The 18,618-nt window shown below is 39.8% G+C and overlaps 3 protein-coding genes across 3 annotated transcripts in view; 1 reads left to right on the forward strand and 2 right to left on the reverse strand.

Moving 5' to 3' along the window:
- The window catches only part of LOC311044155 (H-2 class II histocompatibility antigen, E-S beta chain-like), a gene marked incomplete at its 3' end in the record, with an annotated part of 56,513 nt that extends 55,780 nt beyond the window's left edge, over positions 1-733 (reverse strand). Inside the window, exon 1 of the mRNA XM_084055574.1 lies at positions 657-733. Within this exon, the coding sequence (XP_083911700.1) occupies positions 657-723 (67 nt within the window). The 5' untranslated portion in view covers positions 724-733. The remainder of the gene's footprint in view (positions 1-656) is intronic.
- LOC311044508 (H-2 class II histocompatibility antigen, E-S beta chain-like) overlaps positions 1-18,618 on the reverse strand; it is a 246,425-nt gene that overhangs the window by 163,713 nt on the left and 64,094 nt on the right. The window lies entirely within an intron of this gene.
- On the forward strand, positions 6,457-8,337 carry LOC311044156 (uncharacterized protein; the record flags this gene model as incomplete). Its single annotated transcript, XM_084055575.1, has 3 exons — positions 6,457-6,641; positions 7,996-8,195; positions 8,273-8,337. 3 exons carry the CDS (start codon positions 6,457-6,459, stop codon positions 8,335-8,337), a joined length of 450 nt encoding a protein of 149 aa, XP_083911701.1.

Consider the following 18,618-nt stretch of genomic DNA (forward strand, 5'->3'; position numbering starts at 1 on the left):
GTGTAAAGTTTTGTATAATAATTTCGCACTAAATTATGAACCTCCCCTGCAAGTCTTGTAACTCTAGCCCTTACGGTTTCTGAGAAAAAAAATACTTGAATGGTTTTTTTTTCATTTTTCCATTAAAGTGGAAGGGGAAATGTAATGCACTAATAAATCAATATCAATTAAACTATGTAACCAATCTTTTAGCAAAGTACAAGCGCACGATTCCCGGTGAAGCCGGTCATTTTGACATATGGCACGAAATTAGGGGAAAAAAACTGTGGGAGGAGTAGCAGCCTGAAATAAAGTTTATCTAGAAAGAAAGAATAAAGATTATAGAGTACTATAGTGTGGTTGCCCTGTTAGGGCAACCACACTAATAATAACACTATGAATAAACTGTATGTATATTTGATATATCAATATAACAGTAAGTTATTCAGTATATAATCAACAGACATAATGTTTATTTATATTAATAACAATATAGATATATATTTCATATATCAAAAGATGTATAGAATGCATGTATAACAATATAAATATACTGTATGTTTTAATAATATAAATATAACAAAAACAAGAGTACATCTATGAATTCATATTTTATATAATAAGAGTATATTTATAACAGTATCTTTAATATAATAATATAAATATAATGTACTTACTTCCTGGGATCGCTTTGACATGAAGTACAGAGGAGAGGATGAGGAGGGTGGCTGTAATCTTCATCATCACTGAACTGAAATTAACAGATGAGAATAAACAGATACACATTGACATGTTGTCATGTCATATGAAAGCAGGAATCATAACTACACATTGACATGTTGTCATGTCATATGAAAGCAGGAATCATAACTACACATTGACATGTTGTCATGTCATATGAAAGCAGGAATCATAACTACATATTGACACGTGGTTGTACAGTTTGACCCACCAGTTTAGGAGATATGACTTATAGAGTGATGTGTAGCAGAGATACAGAGAGCTGAATAAACAGAACCTGAAAGGTTCACTTCTGTGATCTGTGACATTTTAACATCTATCCCAGAATGCATTGCTTGAAAGGTGGGGGTCTGAGAGGGCCCAGATAGATGACTAGTACAGCCACCACAATCTGATGGATAAAAGTAGGTGTGGCCACTTTAATGGCCAGGAGTAATTTTATAGTAAAAACTAATGGTTGGAATGGATTCAGGACCCCTGAAAACCTATAATTAGACATCCCACAAGTTCATTTTGGCCAATTTGAATTGTTCCAGTTTTTTTTCCAGGCCCTCCGGGTACCCCAACTTTGATTGGCTCACACAAAGTATCCCAAGGGTGTTGGGTTGGTACAAATTGAGAGGTGTTTGTACACACCTTTATGAACATGTTTGTGAAGAAAGCTAGTGGTAAGCATTTATTTTACGGAATGGTCAGACATTAGGCTAACTTTCCCTAACTAATTATCTAACCCAGTGCACAATACTACTAATAATAAAAAAATAACACATTTAACTCCTACTAGTGTTGTTAGGTAGAGTAAACCTGACTCTAGAACTACCAGAAGGGCCCTGATCATATGGGCTTAAATGACACAACACACTGTGTGTGTGTGTGTGTGTGTGTGTGTGTGTGTGTGTGTGTGTGTGTGTGTGTGTGTGTGTGTGTGTGTGTGTGTGTGTGTGTGTGTGTGTGTGTGTGTGTGTGTGTGTGTGTGTGTGTGTTATTAGTGTGTATTGTTCATAAGTCAGGTTGCACAGTGTAAAATAATGTATCCAAAGCCTGTTGGTTCGGGCCTTGAGGCTGAATAATAACACTATGAATAAACAGTATGTATATTTGATATATCAACATAACAGTATGTTACTCAGTATATAATCAACAGACATAATGTTTATTTAAATTAATGACAATATAGATAGATATTTATTTATTTATCAAAATATACGTATAATGTATGTATAACAATATAAATATACTGTATGTTTTAATAAAATAAATCTAACATTATAAATATACTCTAATATATTACAGATGATAATAAACAGATCAGAATAAACACATGTTTACCTCAAGAGAAGTTCTGGAGTCTGAAAGAGAATGAAGGAGGACTCGTTTTATATTTAGAAGAATCAGCCAATCAGATTAAAGATATGATGTTACATCATCTGTTTCCAGAAAGACGACAGTCTGAATTATTGCACAGAATCATGTATATAGCTGCTGCTTATGAACCTTATGTCTCCTTACATACTGTACCTTATGCACCTTATGTCTCCTCATGTACATACTGTACCTTATGCACCTTATATCTAACCCATCAATATGTCCGTACATGGACCAATGTGTCTGTGGCAAATTCTTCATTTACACACCATTATAATGTTCTTATTTTAATCATAAGACCCAATTACTGAATGTCAAGTCTCTGGGTTTTCTTCAGAATATGTTTGGCTCTGATTTACTACGACACTATATATGACACATTAGGAGTCCTACTAGTGGTTCTCAAATGTTTTTTTTGCAAGGACCCCCATAACTCTGAGAGTGTACAAATGGAACCAAATGGACCCGTAAATATCTGGTCACTTCAGAAGAGAAAACCCAAATAAAATGCTCTCCACTCCACTGGTCTACTCTGCACATATGTATTATTATGCAGGGTGACAAGGGGGTGTGGTCTCTGAAGACCATATTCACACGGCGGCCATTTTATTATTAAGTTAATGAAATGCCACCCCGTTTCTTCAATGCAAGATGACAAAATGGCCGCCATGTGAATATGCTCTATTATTTCCAATTCCATAGTGTAAAATAATACCAGTCAGAGTTCCATAGTTTTTGTGTCCACCCCCTCCCCACCCCCCCTTGTGACAAAGTCTTGCCCCCCCTCCTGACAGAGGCTAAAATTGTGTGTGTGTGTGTGTGTGTGTGTGTGTGTGTGTGTGTGTGTGTGTGTGTGTGTGTGTGTGTGTGTGTGTGTGTGTGTGTGTGTGTGTTCAGCGTCGCTGGCAAAATGCTGTTCATGTTCATTAAACATCAATCTAAGCCTCATTACATCTCACTGCTGAAACCATCAAATGTCTTTAAAAACACACTGGTCATGTGATCAAAGTGTCACATGAGAGGTGTGTGTGTGTGTGTGTGTGTGTGTGTGTGTGTGTGTGTGTGTGTGTGTGTGTGTGTGTGTGTGTGTGTGTGTGTGTGTGTGTGTGTGTGTGTGTGTGTGTGTGTGTGTGTGTGTGTGTCACAGGTCAATTGTTTGTATTGTGCATTGTACATATTTGGTTTTATATAATAACAGTATATATAAATGTATATATTATATCATAACATAAATATAATGTACTTACTTCCTGGGATCGCTTTGACATGAAGTACAGAGGAGAGGATGAGGAGGGTGGCTGTAATCTTCATCAACACTGATCAAAACTAAACCGAATTTAATAGATGAGAATAAACAGATCAGAATAAACAGATCAGAATAAACAGATCAGAATAAACAGATCAGAATAAACAGATCAGAATAAACAGATCAGAATAAATACATGTTTACCTCAAGAGAAGTTCTGGAGTCTGAAAGAGAATGAAGGAGGACTCATTTTATAGTTTAGAAGAATCAGCCAATCAGATTAAAGATATGATGTTGCATCATCTGTTTCCAGAAAGACGACAGTGTGGATTATTGCACTTAATCATGTATATAGCTGCTGCTTATGAACCTTATGTCTCCTCATGTACATACTGTACCTTATGCACTTTATGTTTAACCTAATGCACATACTGTTCCTTATGGACCTTATGTCTCCTTATGTACATACTGTACCTTATGCACCTTATGTCTATACAGTACCAGATAGATAAGCTATGTGTATATACTTTATGTAAATATCTTTGTTTGATTCATATTTTATTCTCTCCTTGCCCCTCCCCCGTCTTCTTTTTTTCTCTTTCTGAAAATAACTAAAACGATGGAGCTGCACAAAAAATAACTTCACCCACTTCTTTACACCTTTAACCTGAGATGTGACAATAAAGATGATTCTGATTCTGTTGAAGAGAAACACAAGAAAGAAAGAAAGAAAGAAAGAAAGAAAGAGGGACATCTTCAATCAGAAAGTAAAATACCTGGGCACAGAAGAGAATACCCAAATAAAATGCTGGAGCACTCCACTGGTCTACTTTGCACATACTGTATAAATATTATTATGTGTGTTCAGCATTGCTGGTAAAATGCTGTGGTGTGTGTGTGTGTGTGTGTGTGTGTGTGTGTGTGTGTGTGTGTGTGTGTGTGTGTGTGTGTGTGTGTGTGTGTGTGTGTGTGTGTGTGTGTGTGTGTGTGTGTGTTTCACTCAGCAGCCAATCAGAATTATTATTTTATTAAACATCACCTGTTACTAGAGAGACATGTTGAAGTGAACAACCTGACAGACTGTACATAATTATGTATTTATTTGTTGTTTTTTTGTTTTATTTGACTCTTGTTGGTAATGTCAAGGTGTTTTTCATGTCAATAAGGACACTTTAAATCTCATGTCATTTAAAAGTTGAAACAGACAGACAGACAGACAGACAGACAGACAGACAGACAGACACACATATATATATATATATATATATATATATATATATATATATATATATATATATATATATATATATATATATATATATATATATATATTGAAAACTTTGGTTACTAGTTACTATGCAGATATAAAGTATTACATTTTAATACATACATTAAAGGTGTGAAGAGTGTTTGTTCAGTAAAAGGAGTCTCCATGTCTCTCCAGCTCTTTAAAAAACATAAAATACATGATAACTTAGGAAAACCAGGAGAGTACGCTTTCAAAAAGGATTACCGTAAAAACAAGTAACACGGAGTGACCCTGCGTTTTAACAGCGGGCAATGCTGGGCGACATCGTCCAAAAATATAATGAAAGTCTATGAGAGCCGGCGATCGGGCGAAGTGGGCGGGGGGGCGATGAAAGATGGATTTTCTTTATCTTTTTGGACGATATCGTCCGGCATCGCCCAGAGTTGCCCGCTGTTAAAACGCACCGTCAGTCTTAAATAATAATCAGGTTTACTGGATTATTTGCACAGGAGAGACAAGGTGGTACAGCGTCAAAAATATTCTCTACTGGTAATACAAAATGTTCATCATTATAACAGACAGTTTATCTCTTATTAAGCCCACCCCACAATATAATATCAACATGAACAGGGGCAAAGGCTCATCTTGGTGGCACGGTTAGCTGTTCTAAGGCATCATAGATAAACTGTAGCCACAACTTTCATGGGTAAGAAAGAGTAGGCCAGGGAGCAAGGACATCTTATCTTAGCAGTTACAGAACGGTCCCTTCTGAGCAAATACATCATACTTTATGCAATTATCCAAAGTGATACAATACAATAATCATACAATAATTATAATCTAATAAACTACCGATTATAAATTATCCATCAATACATTTTCAGAGCTCTCTCCTGATTGGCTTAAATGTTGTCACCTACCTGAACATGTGATTGATTGATGTACTTTATTTAGTAAGACATGAGAACAACAGTACATGGAAGTACAAATTCACAATACAAGGTCTACTAAACTGGAAGACTCATAAAAGCACTGAGCTTGTTTCAAATGAGTTCCCCACGCACACAAATCATGATGACATATAAGAGACAGACAGATATACACAACTACTATAGAATGTCATACAATCAGTTTACAGGTTACTGGTATGAAGAGTGAGAAATATGTACAAAAGAAGAAGGAGAGGGGGGGGGGGGGGGGGTAGGTAAGGTTAGGACTTAGACAGGGGCCATTTTCCAATTGCAGCCTCCTGAAGGTGTATCTTTAGGGCAGTTTTGAAGGAGAGTAGGGTTTTACACTCCTTTACTCCTTTTGGTAGGGCGTTCCACATTTTTGAGGAATAGCAATAATATGTATGTATTATATTCTGTTTAGTAAAGAGCTGGAGAGACCATGTGACCGAACAAACGCTCTGTAGCAATGATTACTATCACAATATACTACTTTAACCTTTTAACAAAAAAACAACACAAATATATCACTTACCTTACCTTTAACCACTTTAGCCCTATATAGGCTATTTGAAAATAGCAGATCTACAAGCTCACAACGTGTCGCATCGCGACCCATTGTGAGCTTGTAGATCTGCTATTTTCCAAAAATGTAATGCTTTTACTTTTGATACTTTAAGTATATTTTGATGCCAATACTTTTTGTACTTTTACTCAAGTAACATTTTGAACACAGGCCTTTTACAAGTAACTGAGTATTTTTTATATTGTGGTATTTTTACTTTCACTTAAGTAAAATATATGAGTACTTCAATCCACCACTGGACAGTATTGATACTCCACCAGGAGGCTCTCTCTCACATACGTTGCTTCATCATCATACGTCATGACGTCAGCACGTACGTTTACACTCTGCGTCATTCAAGATGGCGGCGCCCGTGGAGGTGGTTCTGGTGTCGCTTGGTGAGAGGTTTCCTTCATCAAACATCAACCCTCTGCACGCGCTGGCCGACAGGAAGAGCTTTAATGTGTTGTTTATGAACACCTCCTCCTCCTTCTCCTCCTCCTCCTCCTCGCACCTCCTGCTGTTCTCCTCCTCTGGGAGTCAAAGGTAAACAAACAAACATGTCAACAAGCAGTGTTGGTGGCAGCGGTGGCCTAGTGGTTAGAGGGGCGGCCTTGATACCGGAAGGTCCCTAGTTCGATTCCCCAATTCATCACATCAATCATGAATCACCGCTGAATAGCCCTTGAGCAAGGCTTCCATGCAGGGTCCGGCTGGAAACAAGCTTCGTGCTTAGTCCGACACCCTGGGTAAACAACAAACTTTGCTTTGCTTTGCTTTGCCATGGGTCACGTGACGCATGTCTGTCGCGAGCGTCATGGCAGAATGTCAACCTGGTGTTTGCACTTTCTCCATTAACAGTCCGTACATCTACATAAACGTTCACATTTTTAATATAAAGTGTTAACCTCATGGCCATGGATGTTCCAACTATGTACGGGTCCTTATAAATACCCGTATCTTCAGTATTGTTCAATAAAAAGCATTTTAATCAGATCGGTGGCCATTTTCTCATCGAGTTATAATGTATCAGAGTGCAGTACACCTCCCAACCGATAGGTGCGCGTAGTTGAAAGCACTTGGCCACATGGCTACCAATCGGATTAAAATGCTTTTTATTAAACAATATGGAAGATACGGGTACTTCTGAGGGCCCGTACATAATGTTAACATCCGTGGCCATGAGGTCAGCACTTTATATTGTAAATGTGAACGTTTATGTAGATGTACGGGTTGTAAATGGAGAAAGAGACAAAACCAGGTTGAAGTTCCTTCATGACTGTCATGATATGTCTGTCATGTGTCAGAGTGATGTTATTTATGTTTATGTTATTATGTTTCAGTACTGGAGTACTTTTTCCACCACCAAGCAGTGGTGATTTAGTGAGAGAAATAAGCAACCAGGACTATGAAAATAAGCTACTAATGTAGTTTATAGACCACATGAGACATTTAAACCTACACACTGTATACATCTGCTGTTTTCAAAACAAATGTTGAAATAAAATGTGTAATATTGTAAACATTGTAACAACATAAATGTAGTATATGGGGCTCCCTGGCACTAAACATGTTCAGATGAAGTACGTTTGAGTAGGAAGCAACTGTCTTTAGTTGCTATAAACAACACAAGATGTCTGGAATTTAAATATATTGTTATACATATTGTATAGCTATTGAGATATTTGGCATACATATTGAGATATGTGCATCGCACAGCCCCAGAATAATGTAAAATAAAAACATAAGTGTTTAAATTAATTATTTTCTGTTTTACAATGCTGGAGGAAATAGTGGATATACAAGCCCTATATTTGCTATTTATTTATTTAAATGTTTAATGGTAATGGAGGAAAAGGTTATAAATAATGGTGATACTGATGTGTTTTTTCTGCTCTAGTAAAAGAAGCATCTTCATCTGTGTGCATCTGAGGAGCTCTGAGGAGGAGGAGGATGATGATGAGGATGATGAAGGGGCGCTCAGACTCCACTCCAGTGGGTTGTTCCTCAGACATCACCGGATCTCCAACCGGAGCCGTGGCTCCGCCCACCTGGTGGCCACGCCCTTACCTTCACCTTCATCTCTGGAGATGTCCGGAGGTACAGAGTGTTATTGTTATTATATTATTGTTGTTCTTCTTATTGTGTTATTGTTATTATGTTGTTGTTGTTTTTAGGACGAATACAAGAACGCTCGCTCCCAAAACATGCTCGTCCCGGGGTCAAATCCAGTGACCTCTGAACGGTCGCCACCAAGTATTTCTAAACGTATTTGAAAACTTTAGTTACTAGTTACTCTGCAGAAATACATTATTATATTATAAAACATGCATTAACTACTTCAGCCCTATTTAATACTGTACCTAGGCTATTTTCGAACATTTGAGTACTTTTACTTTTGGTACTTTAAGTTTATTTTGATGCCAATACTTTTGTACTTTTACTCAAGTAACATTTTGAACACAGGCCTTTTACGTGTAACAGAGTATTTTTATATTATGGTATTGCTACTTTTACTTCAGTAAAATATCTGAGTACTTCTTCCACCACTGACTGTCTAAACCTAACCTTATTCCTAAACATAACCTTAGTAAAACTATGTCTAAACCTAACCTTATTCCTAACCTTAACCTCAGTAAAACTATGTCTAAACCTAACCTTATTCCTAACCTTAACCTCAGTAAAACTATGTCTAAACCTAACCTTATTCCTAACCTTAACCTCAGTAAAACTATGTCTAACCTAACCTTATTCCTAAACTTAACCTCAGTAAAACTATGTCTAAACCTAACCTTATTCCTAAACCTAATAGTTGGGTCATTTATGGCACTTCCGTGACCGCGGAGAGCGAAGGTCCGTTTCTCAATGGATTTGTCTTCTAGGAGGGTTATTAAACAAATTTAGCCGGGGTGTCTTTTTTAAAACGGCGGGGAAAATTTGTGGGAGACCAAAATCCAAAATGGCTGCCGTGAAAATGAACTTTTTAATGGTTTGACCTACAATGATGCACAATACATGGTTTCAGAGCTTATTTTGGTCAAGGAATACATATATGGTGTTTATATAATGATTTGACCTATTGTCGACCTTCAAATGCAAGATGGCTGCCAATTATGAGCTCCAAAAGGGAGTTTTTTCAAAATCGTCACAGAGCCTTCATATTAGGCTCAAATGAAAGCTCTGCTCATGATGAGTTGAATAATATACAGTATAAGTACACAGAAGTAATCTCTGAGGTCAATAAAGTCAATGTTTGTGTGTAAACAGCAGTTGCTGATTTGCGGTTTCCCCTTAAATAGGGTAGGCTACTGAGAATATGGTGTCCAGTTCATCCCATCACATTTTCATAATGAACCAAAAATAAATGAGCTCTATAGCCTAACATAAAATAGTATTCTGTATGCAAAGCTAGAAAGGTTAGTTGCTTGAGGTGAATTTAAAGGTCAACTCATTTGTCACCCTTATTTTGTAGTATTGCTCCCAGTGTTTCCTGTCTGTCTTCCTTGCCTTGTCTAACCAGTCTTGTGATTTTGTCAGTGTTTCCACCTGTGTCCTCCTAGTCCCCCAGCCTATCCCAGTGTTGATTGTCAGTTGAGTTCACCTGTGTCCTGTTAATCCCTGTCTATTTAAGCCTTGTGATTGCATTGTGTTCTTATTGATCTGTAGACCTTTGTCATGTGAGGTTTTTAGTCGTTGTTCTTTGCGCTCAAGAATCTTGGAAGTGATTTTGGATAAGAACCTCTCGCCAGAGCAGGATGCACAGCACGCCCTGTCTGTAGTGCTTTCCTCGTAGTGCTTGGTCTACCAACCCCTCCACTACTACCCCTGCTGTAACCAGAGTGTCTGCCATTCCAGAGCCCTTGAATCGCTTGTAGATGGCATAGATGTACTGTAGGACATCAGCTGGTGGAAAGGTACGAGGATTGGGAGGATGTCCTTGAACATTTCTGGATTCTCTGCCTTGAGCTCAGTGAGCATCTTGTAGGTGGGCAGGTCACCAACAAGAAAGGAGAATGGAATATTCTTCTGCCACATGGCCTCCACATGTTCCACCATGATGTCATTCACCACTGACTGACTTGAAGGTTCATTGTATGTTGTGTGGTAATAAGGCTTGCTCTTGTTGGGTGGTGGATGACAGCAGGACTGGGCACCACTGTATCCTGGACCTCGCTGCTCTTCAGGTGGTGGTCTTGTACCATGATTGTCTACACGAGACAGTGCATGTATCACAGAGCGAGCACACTGCGGAGCTCTGCTATCAACCTGGGAGTAAATGTCCATGGCATGACAAGGAGTAAAGATCTGGTAGACACTCTGCACAAGAGCGGTGTATGCATCAGCTTTGCAGACACACTGCTCCTCTATGACCATTGGGCTCTGATGGATGTGGAGGCATCAGCAACCTGCCCACACGAGATCGCAGACAGCAAGCCAGCTATCGTGATCATCGACAATGACGACTTCAAGATTGACACTATGACAGGTGACTCTACAGCAGTCCATCGAACAAATGTCATGTACATGCAGCCAGAGAGCTATGAAAAGAAACCAGGCAAAGAGACTGCTGAAACGCTCACCAAGAAGAAGGAAATCTCTGCACAGCTAAAGCAGAAGTGTGCGGAACTGACAGAGGTTTGCCAGTACAGATGCCCCCCCTGGTAGCAAGAGTGAGTCACCTGCTTGTCCCAGGGTAGATCCACCAGTGGATGGGTCAGCTCCACAGCGTGCTCGCTCTGTAATACATGCACTGTCTCGTGTAGACAATCATGGCAGAAGACCACCAAGAGCAGCGAGTTCCAGGATACAGTGGTGCCCAGTCCTGCTGTCATCCACCACCCAACAAGAGCATGCCTAATTACCACACAACATACAATGAACCTCCAAGCAAGTCAGTGGTGAATGACATAATGGTGAAACATGTGGAGGCCATGCGGCAGAAGAATATTCCATTCTCCTTTCTTGTTGGTCACCTGCCCACCTACAAGACGTTCACTCAGCTCAAGGCGGAGAATCCATTAATGTTCAAGGACATCCTCCCAATCCTCGTAACTTTCCACCAGCTGATGTCCTACATCTATGCCATCTACAAGCGATTCAAGGGCTCTGGAATGGCAGACGCTCTAATGTCCAAGATTCTTGAGCACAAAGAACAACAACTAAAAACCTCACCTCGCATGACAACAGACCAACAAGACCACAGTGCAAACACAGGGCTTAAATATACAGGGACTAACAGGACACAGGTGAACTCAACTGACAATCAACACTGGGATAGGCTGGGGGACTAGGAGGACACAGGTGGAAACACTGACAAAATCACAAGACTGGTTAGACAAGGCAAGGAAGACAGACAGGAAACACTGGGAGCAATACTACAAAATAAGGGTGACAAATGAGTTGACCTTTAAATTCACCTCAAGCAACTAACCTTTCTAGCTTTGCATACAGAATACTATTTTATGTTAGGCTATAGAGCTCATTTATTTTTGGTTCATTATGAAAATGTGATGGGATGAACTGGACACCATATTCTCAGTAGCCTACCCTATTTAATGGGAAACCGCAAATCAGCAACTGCTGTTTACACACAAACATTGACTTTATTGACCTCAGAGATTACTTCTGTGTACTTATACTGTATATTATTCAACTCATCATGAGCAGAGCTTTCATTTGAGCCTAATATGAAGGCTCTGTGACGATTTTGAAAAAACTCCCTTTTGGAGCTCATAATTGGCAGCCATCTTGCATTTGAAGGTCGACAATAGGTCAAATCATTATATAAACACCATATATGTATTCTTTGACCAAAATAAGCTCTGAAACCATGTATTGTGCATCATTGTAGGTCAAACCATTAAAAAGTTCATTTTCACGGCAGCCATTTTGGATTTTGGTCTCCCACAAATTTTCCCCGCCGTTTTAAAAAAGACACCCCGGCTAAATTTGTTTAATAACCCTCCTAGATGACAAATCCATTGAGAAACGGACCTTCGCTCTCCGCGGTCACGGAAGTGCCATAAATGACCCAACTATAACCTCAGTAAAACTATGTCTAAACCTAACCTTATTCCTAACCATAACCTCAGTAAAACTATGTCTAAACCTAACCTTATTCCTAACCTTAACCTCAGTAAAACTATGTCTAAACCTAACCTTATTCCTAAACGTAACCTCAGTAAAACTATGTCTAAACCTAACCTTATTCCTAACCATAACCTCAGTAAAACTATGTCTAAACCTAACCTTATTCCTAACCATAACCTCAGTAAAACTATGTCTAAACCTAACCTTATTCCTAACCTTAACCTCAGTAAAACTATGTCTAAACCTAACCTTATTCCTAAACATAACCTCAGTAAAACTATGTCTAAACCTAACCTTATTCCTAACCTTAACCTCAGTAAAACTATGTCTAAACCTAACCTTATTCCTAACCTTAATCTCAGTAAAACTATGTCTAAACCTAACCTTAGTACTTTTTGTTGTACTGTAAGTACATTCTGACACCAATACCTTTGTACTTTTACTCAAGTCAATTTTGAATTCCGGACTTTTACTTGTAACAGAGTTTTTCTATATTGCAGTATTGATACTTTTACTTAAGTAAGAAATGTGAGTACTGTTTCCACCTGCTTTTCACACAGTTAAACAGCTCAAAATAGTGATTCTGACATAACTCACAGACATGTCATGTCTGTCTGTCTGTCTGTCTGTCTGTCTGTCTGTCTGTCTGTCTGTCTGTCTGTCTGCCTGCCTGCCTGCCTGCCTGCCTGTCTGTCTGTCTGTCTGTCTGTCTGCCTGCCTGCCTGCCTGCCTGCCTGCCTGCCTGTCTGTCTGTCTGTCTGTCTGTCTGTCTGTCTGTCTCTCCAGTGGTCTCTCTATAAGGTGGTTTTAGGAACAGGCAGCAGACACACTCTCATGAGGGACGGGTCAGGATTTAATTCATAAATGTAAGTTTGCTCATCCTGGCGCTTCGTTCACTATTTCAGGAATAAATGGCTTTGTACAAAATGTTAACTATAAAGATAACAATGAGGCCATTTATCCACATTGATGAATTGTCTATTCTTATATTCTGTATTATTCTATACCTGCATATTATTCTATACCTGCATATTATTCTATGCATGTATATTATTCTATACCTGCATATAAAGGATATGCGTGTGACATCATCATCAAACCCGGAAATTATGCAGGAATGCCTACTGAGTGTCAAAAAAATACTTTCTGGCCTTCACAGCCCATGCATCCAAACAGAAAAGTCATATCTGATTGCATTAAACAACATTAAACAATGTTAAACTCACTTTACATGTTGCTTTGCCACTCGATGTGCCATTCACTTTAAGCATGCGCATATCCTCTATTATTCCGTGGCTTTGAAATGACACTGAGGTCATTCTGATCCTGTGAGGCCAACCGCTCCACCACTCTGTCCTCACAAATAATCCTTTGAATATATATATATTTTTATGCAATTTCTTTTTTACTCAAATCTGTCCTTCTGGGGGTCCCTGGAACTAAATATTTTGCAATGGGGGTCCACGGCCTAATACATATCATTCTGGGGGTCCTTGACATGAAAAAGGTTGAGAACCACTGATATAAAAACATACGTTTTTTGTTCTAAACTGTTAGGTTTTAGAAGACATTTTGTAGAATATATATTCATAGATTTGCACACATTTTCCTGATTTTTCAAAAAATAGCAGACATAAAATAGCAGATCTGCTATTTTTGAATAGTCCAAAGAAATCTAAAATGACACTGTTCTAAGACAACTGTGTGTGTGTGTGTGTGTGTGTGTGTGTGTGTGTGTGTGTGTGTGTGTGTGTGTGTGTGTGTGTGTGTGTGTGTGTGTGTGTGTGTGTGTGTGTGTGTGTGTGTGTGTGTGTGTGTGTGTGGGAGCTGGAGAAGCGTAGGCGAGTGTAAGACTCCTACAAATCAGTCATGAATGAGATGAAGAAGTCTCAGTACGGAGGACCAGACTACCAGGTCATCTGTCTGTCTGTCTGTCTGTCTGTCTGTCTGTCTGCCTGCCTGCCTGCCTGTCTGTCTGTCTGCCTGCCTGCCTGTCTGTCTGTCTGTCTGTCTGTCTGTCTGTCTGTCTGTCTGCCTGCCTGCCTGCCTGCCTGCCTGCCTGCCTGCCTGCCTGCCTGCCTGCCTGTCTGTCTGTCTGTCTGCCTGTCTGCCTGTCTGTCTGTCTGTCTGTCTGTCTGTCTGTCTGTCTCTCTCTCTCTGTCTGTCTGTCTGTCTGTCTGTCTGTCTGTCTGTCTGTCTGTCTGTCTGTCTGTCTGTCTTGTCTGTCTGTCTCTGTCTCTCTCTCTCTCTCTCTCTGTCTGTCTGTCTGTCTGTCTGTCTGTCTGTCTGTCTGTCTGTCTCTCTATTGTGCACTAACATTGTAACATCAGAGTTACAGACCTGTAAGGGTCCATTTGGTTCCTATCAATCATTTAGCTTGGAACCCCCCTGGAACCCTCTCAAGGACCCCTGGGGGTCCCCGGAACGCACCTTGAGAACCCCCGGTTTAAAGTTGGGATTTCAGAGGGAATCCCTGAGCGGTGGATGTGCCTCTGGGTCCTAGAGGGGGTCGGTGTGTTTGGAGAGAATCCACGTTATAAAGTTGAATGGTTTAAAAGAGGAAATTAAAAATCAGCAGAAAAATGAACGTTTAGCCTTTTTAATTTTGATATTTTGTCAAAGGAATGGACATACTTTGTATATTTCTATGTTGTACATCGGAAGTGTTATTATTTGCACTAAATGTAATGCAATTTGACAATGTTCTGTAAATTAAAAATTGCTACAAGAAAAGAAAAAGTGAACTATGTGTAACCGTTTATTTGAATATAGTTTGACCACATGAAACCTGTATACATCTGTTATTTGAGAATAGCAGATCTACAAGCTCACAACTCGTCAGGTTTTTCGGGTTGTTTTTCTTTTTATTTCGGGTTTAATTCGGTTATTTCGGTCCAAAAAAATGTACTCCTTGAAGTGGAGTAGTATATGGATGCATATTTATAGCAGAAAGAGCTTCACATTTAACTATAGCCATACATACTCATTCAATTCTGAACCGATTCTTAAAATAAATAAATCTCTATTAGCTGTGAAGGGAAGGGTCAAATACCTTTTTTCACAATGTGCACTGATAAAAACATCACTGTAACAGAGATGAGCAATAAAGAAAGAGTATGCACTGTGCAATGTGAAAGCTTTATTTTATGCTTCTTAATATCAAGAACACAATAACAGTTAGTGATCCAGACCCTGTGTAAGCAAGTGTAAGCAAAAGCAAGCTGCGTTACAAACACAATAACAAGTGATCCATACAGTATAAGCTTAAGCAAGCTGTGTGTTTCAACCCTAACAAGTAGTGATCCAGTATATTCTCTTTGTTTCTGTTTGCATACAGGACACAAACCATCACTGACCAAGGATTGTTAACTGTAAGCTATAATATCCCATACAAAGGCAATACAGAAACAGTCAACATGATGAACATGACATCTGTGAAATATGAACTGTATTCTGTATGATGCTTACATTTTAGATGTTGTCTTCTGGATTTATTGGCAGAAAAGTCCTTAATCAAAATCCAATTTGCGGAGGACGTCACTCTCGAATGACATTAGAGTCAGACTATTTATCCTGTATTGTCCCATTGTGGATCTCAGTCTATTCTTTATTAGTGCCAGCTTAGAGAAACTGTGCTCACCACTTGCATTAGTCACAGGTAATGTCAGGTAAAGCCTAAAAGCAATGTCCACATTTGGGAAGTAGGACTGCAGATTATTTTTTCCTCAGAGACTGGAAAATCTCTATTGCAGAAGAAGTATCATCACTGCTGATGTATTGTTTGTATTGGACAATCTCTTCCACAAAGTTTAACTCCAAGTCTGTTGAATATCTCCTCTGGAGATCAGCTGCTTTATTGCACAGCTCTTGTGCAGACAGAGCAGTGATATTGTTCAGGAAGCCAAAAGTGTTGCTGAGGTCATTATATGACTTATACCTGTGATCTAGTTCTGCAATTAACCTATCCATAACAGTCACATATACACCAGAGGAGAACTTTTCTCTGCCTGATAAGTTAACCTCATGTGCTGTGGACTCATCCACCTGAACTGTACGTTTTCTTTGTCTGTCTATGTCTGCTTTGTAAAGTGTTGAGACTGTTGGAGACATCATTTTAGCTTGGGCCTCAAACACATCAAAGTTATCTCACAAGCCTCAACGATCGGACTAAATCAACTGCATTACACAGGTCCAGACGCACAGCCTGTAAAGCCTCACTTGTAGTCCCAAAACGCTGGAGAATACAATTCCACATATTACACAGAAAAGCAACCTCCAGTGTGTTCATTGTTGTGTAAAGTGACATTGCTTCTTTTGGAGTTGGAGCGTTTTGTTTGTTGTTATCAGCAATGCTCTTAAGTGAGTCTTGAATATTTGCATAATTTCTGCACAGTGTCTGTGTGGCTTGTGCGTGTGCAGCCCATCTGGTGTCAGAGAGAGATGTCAGTGTTTCAATGCGTTTGTTTTCATTGGCCTGTAAATCCTGCAGTTACAACTGTCCTTCTAGCTGTTGACTTGGAACAGAAGTTGAACACATTTTGAAAAACGTTGAAAAAATCATCTGTCTCTAAGCCATTGGTTCTCAAAGTGGGGTCCGGGGACCCCCAGGGGTACTTGAGGGGGTTCCAGGGGGTCCCCAGCTAAATTATGGACAGGAACCAAATGGACCCTTATGGGTCTGTAACTCTGAGAGTGTACAAATGGAACCAAATGGACCCTAACAGGTCCATTTGGTTCCATTTGTACACTCTCAGAGTTAAATTAACATTGATTTTACAATGAATTGGGGTCCCAGAGGTATAAATGCCATTAAATGGGGGTCCGTAGCCTAATGCATGTCAAACTGGGGGTCCTTGAAATTAAAATGGTTGAGAATCACTGCTAGAGAGCCGTAAAAACCTTCTCTTATGGGGGTCCCTGGCATATCTTTTCAAATGGGGGTTCGCGGGGTAATAAGTGTCAATTTGGGGGTCCTTGACATGAAATAGTTTGAGAACCACTGCTCTAAGCAGCAGTTGACGCTGCTGACACCAACCAGATTCAGTGTGTGCGCTGCGCACGGGACCCATTCAATTAGTGGATTTATCTCTTTGATGCGAGCTTGTAAACCTTTATAAACTCCTGACATATTTGCAGCATTGTCGTAGCATTGTCCCCTGCAATTGCCTATGTCAATATCCATCTCCTCTAAAACAGTGATCACGGACTCACACAGAGCCTCCCCTGTGTGGCTTTGTATAGGAAGACATTTTAAGAAGCGTTCATAAATGTCGCCTTCGGGTGACACATAACGTAAAATGAACGTGAGCTGATCCGTGTGTGAAACATCGGGGGTTGAATCAACGCTAATTGAGAAGTATTTGTCCATTTTAACTTCACTGATGATATCTGACAGCACCCGATCACCCATCAGCTGAATAAGTTCTTCACATATGGTGGAGGAAAGATAAGAGGGGGTACCTGATCCAGCATTACCATATTTTTCTATGTGTGACTTAAAAAATGGGTCAAACTCACCTATTACCTCAAGGATGCCCAAGTCATTTCCATTGTCAGGCCTGCCAATTATTTCACTTGTGCCCCGGAAAGCCATTCCCCGCTCTGACAAAAATCTGACAACTACCACTACTCTCCTCAGTACATCTGTCCAGTATGTATACTGCGACTCCAGCTGTTTTCTCACTTCAGTGTCAATTACTCCAATATCTGATGCACGTCTAATGTATGTTAACATCGCCTTCCTGTGGCTGTCACTGTTCTCGTGTTTGGGTCATTTTTCCGAGGCATGTTTCCAGTCACTCCAGCCGGTTTTAAACGGGCATTGTCCATTTCCATCATCACAAAACAGTCGGCAAGCAAAACAATAAATTGAACCAGTGGACGGGGAATAAAGAAGCCATTCTCTGGACACCAGCTCGCCGTTTTGGAGCTCACGTTTGAAAAAAGATTTTGAGAAAAATCTCTTTTGCTCCTTATATCCACCGCCTTATTTTGACATGACTCGGGCCCCATCTTTATCCAGTATGATTGAACTCTGTCATCAACTTTACCCCAACCAGCAGGATCACTGTTGTAGGAATCCTCCGTTGTTTGGGCCGCCGCAACAGGCAGTGTAACTTCTTGCGCTGCTGCTGGTGCCCGACCCTCTGCTTCAGACTGTGGTGACTGGGTATATGAGGGCCCTGGCTCGGAAGCCTCTTCCAGCAGGTTTCTGCCTTTATCTAGGTTCACCCCCACCTACATGGTAAATGATAATTGGGGCATTTATATAGTATAGCGCTTTTATCCAAAGCGCTTTAATGTGCATTATTATTTAAGCTACATTTACCCATTCATTCACACACACACACACACACACACACACACACACACACACACACACACACACACACACACACACACACACACACACACACACACACACACACACACA

Source organism: Gymnoscopelus microlampas, assembly GCF_963454915.1.
Source record: "Gymnoscopelus microlampas genome assembly, chromosome: 4".
Classification (NCBI taxonomy): domain Eukaryota; kingdom Metazoa; phylum Chordata; class Actinopteri; order Myctophiformes; family Myctophidae; genus Gymnoscopelus; species Gymnoscopelus microlampas.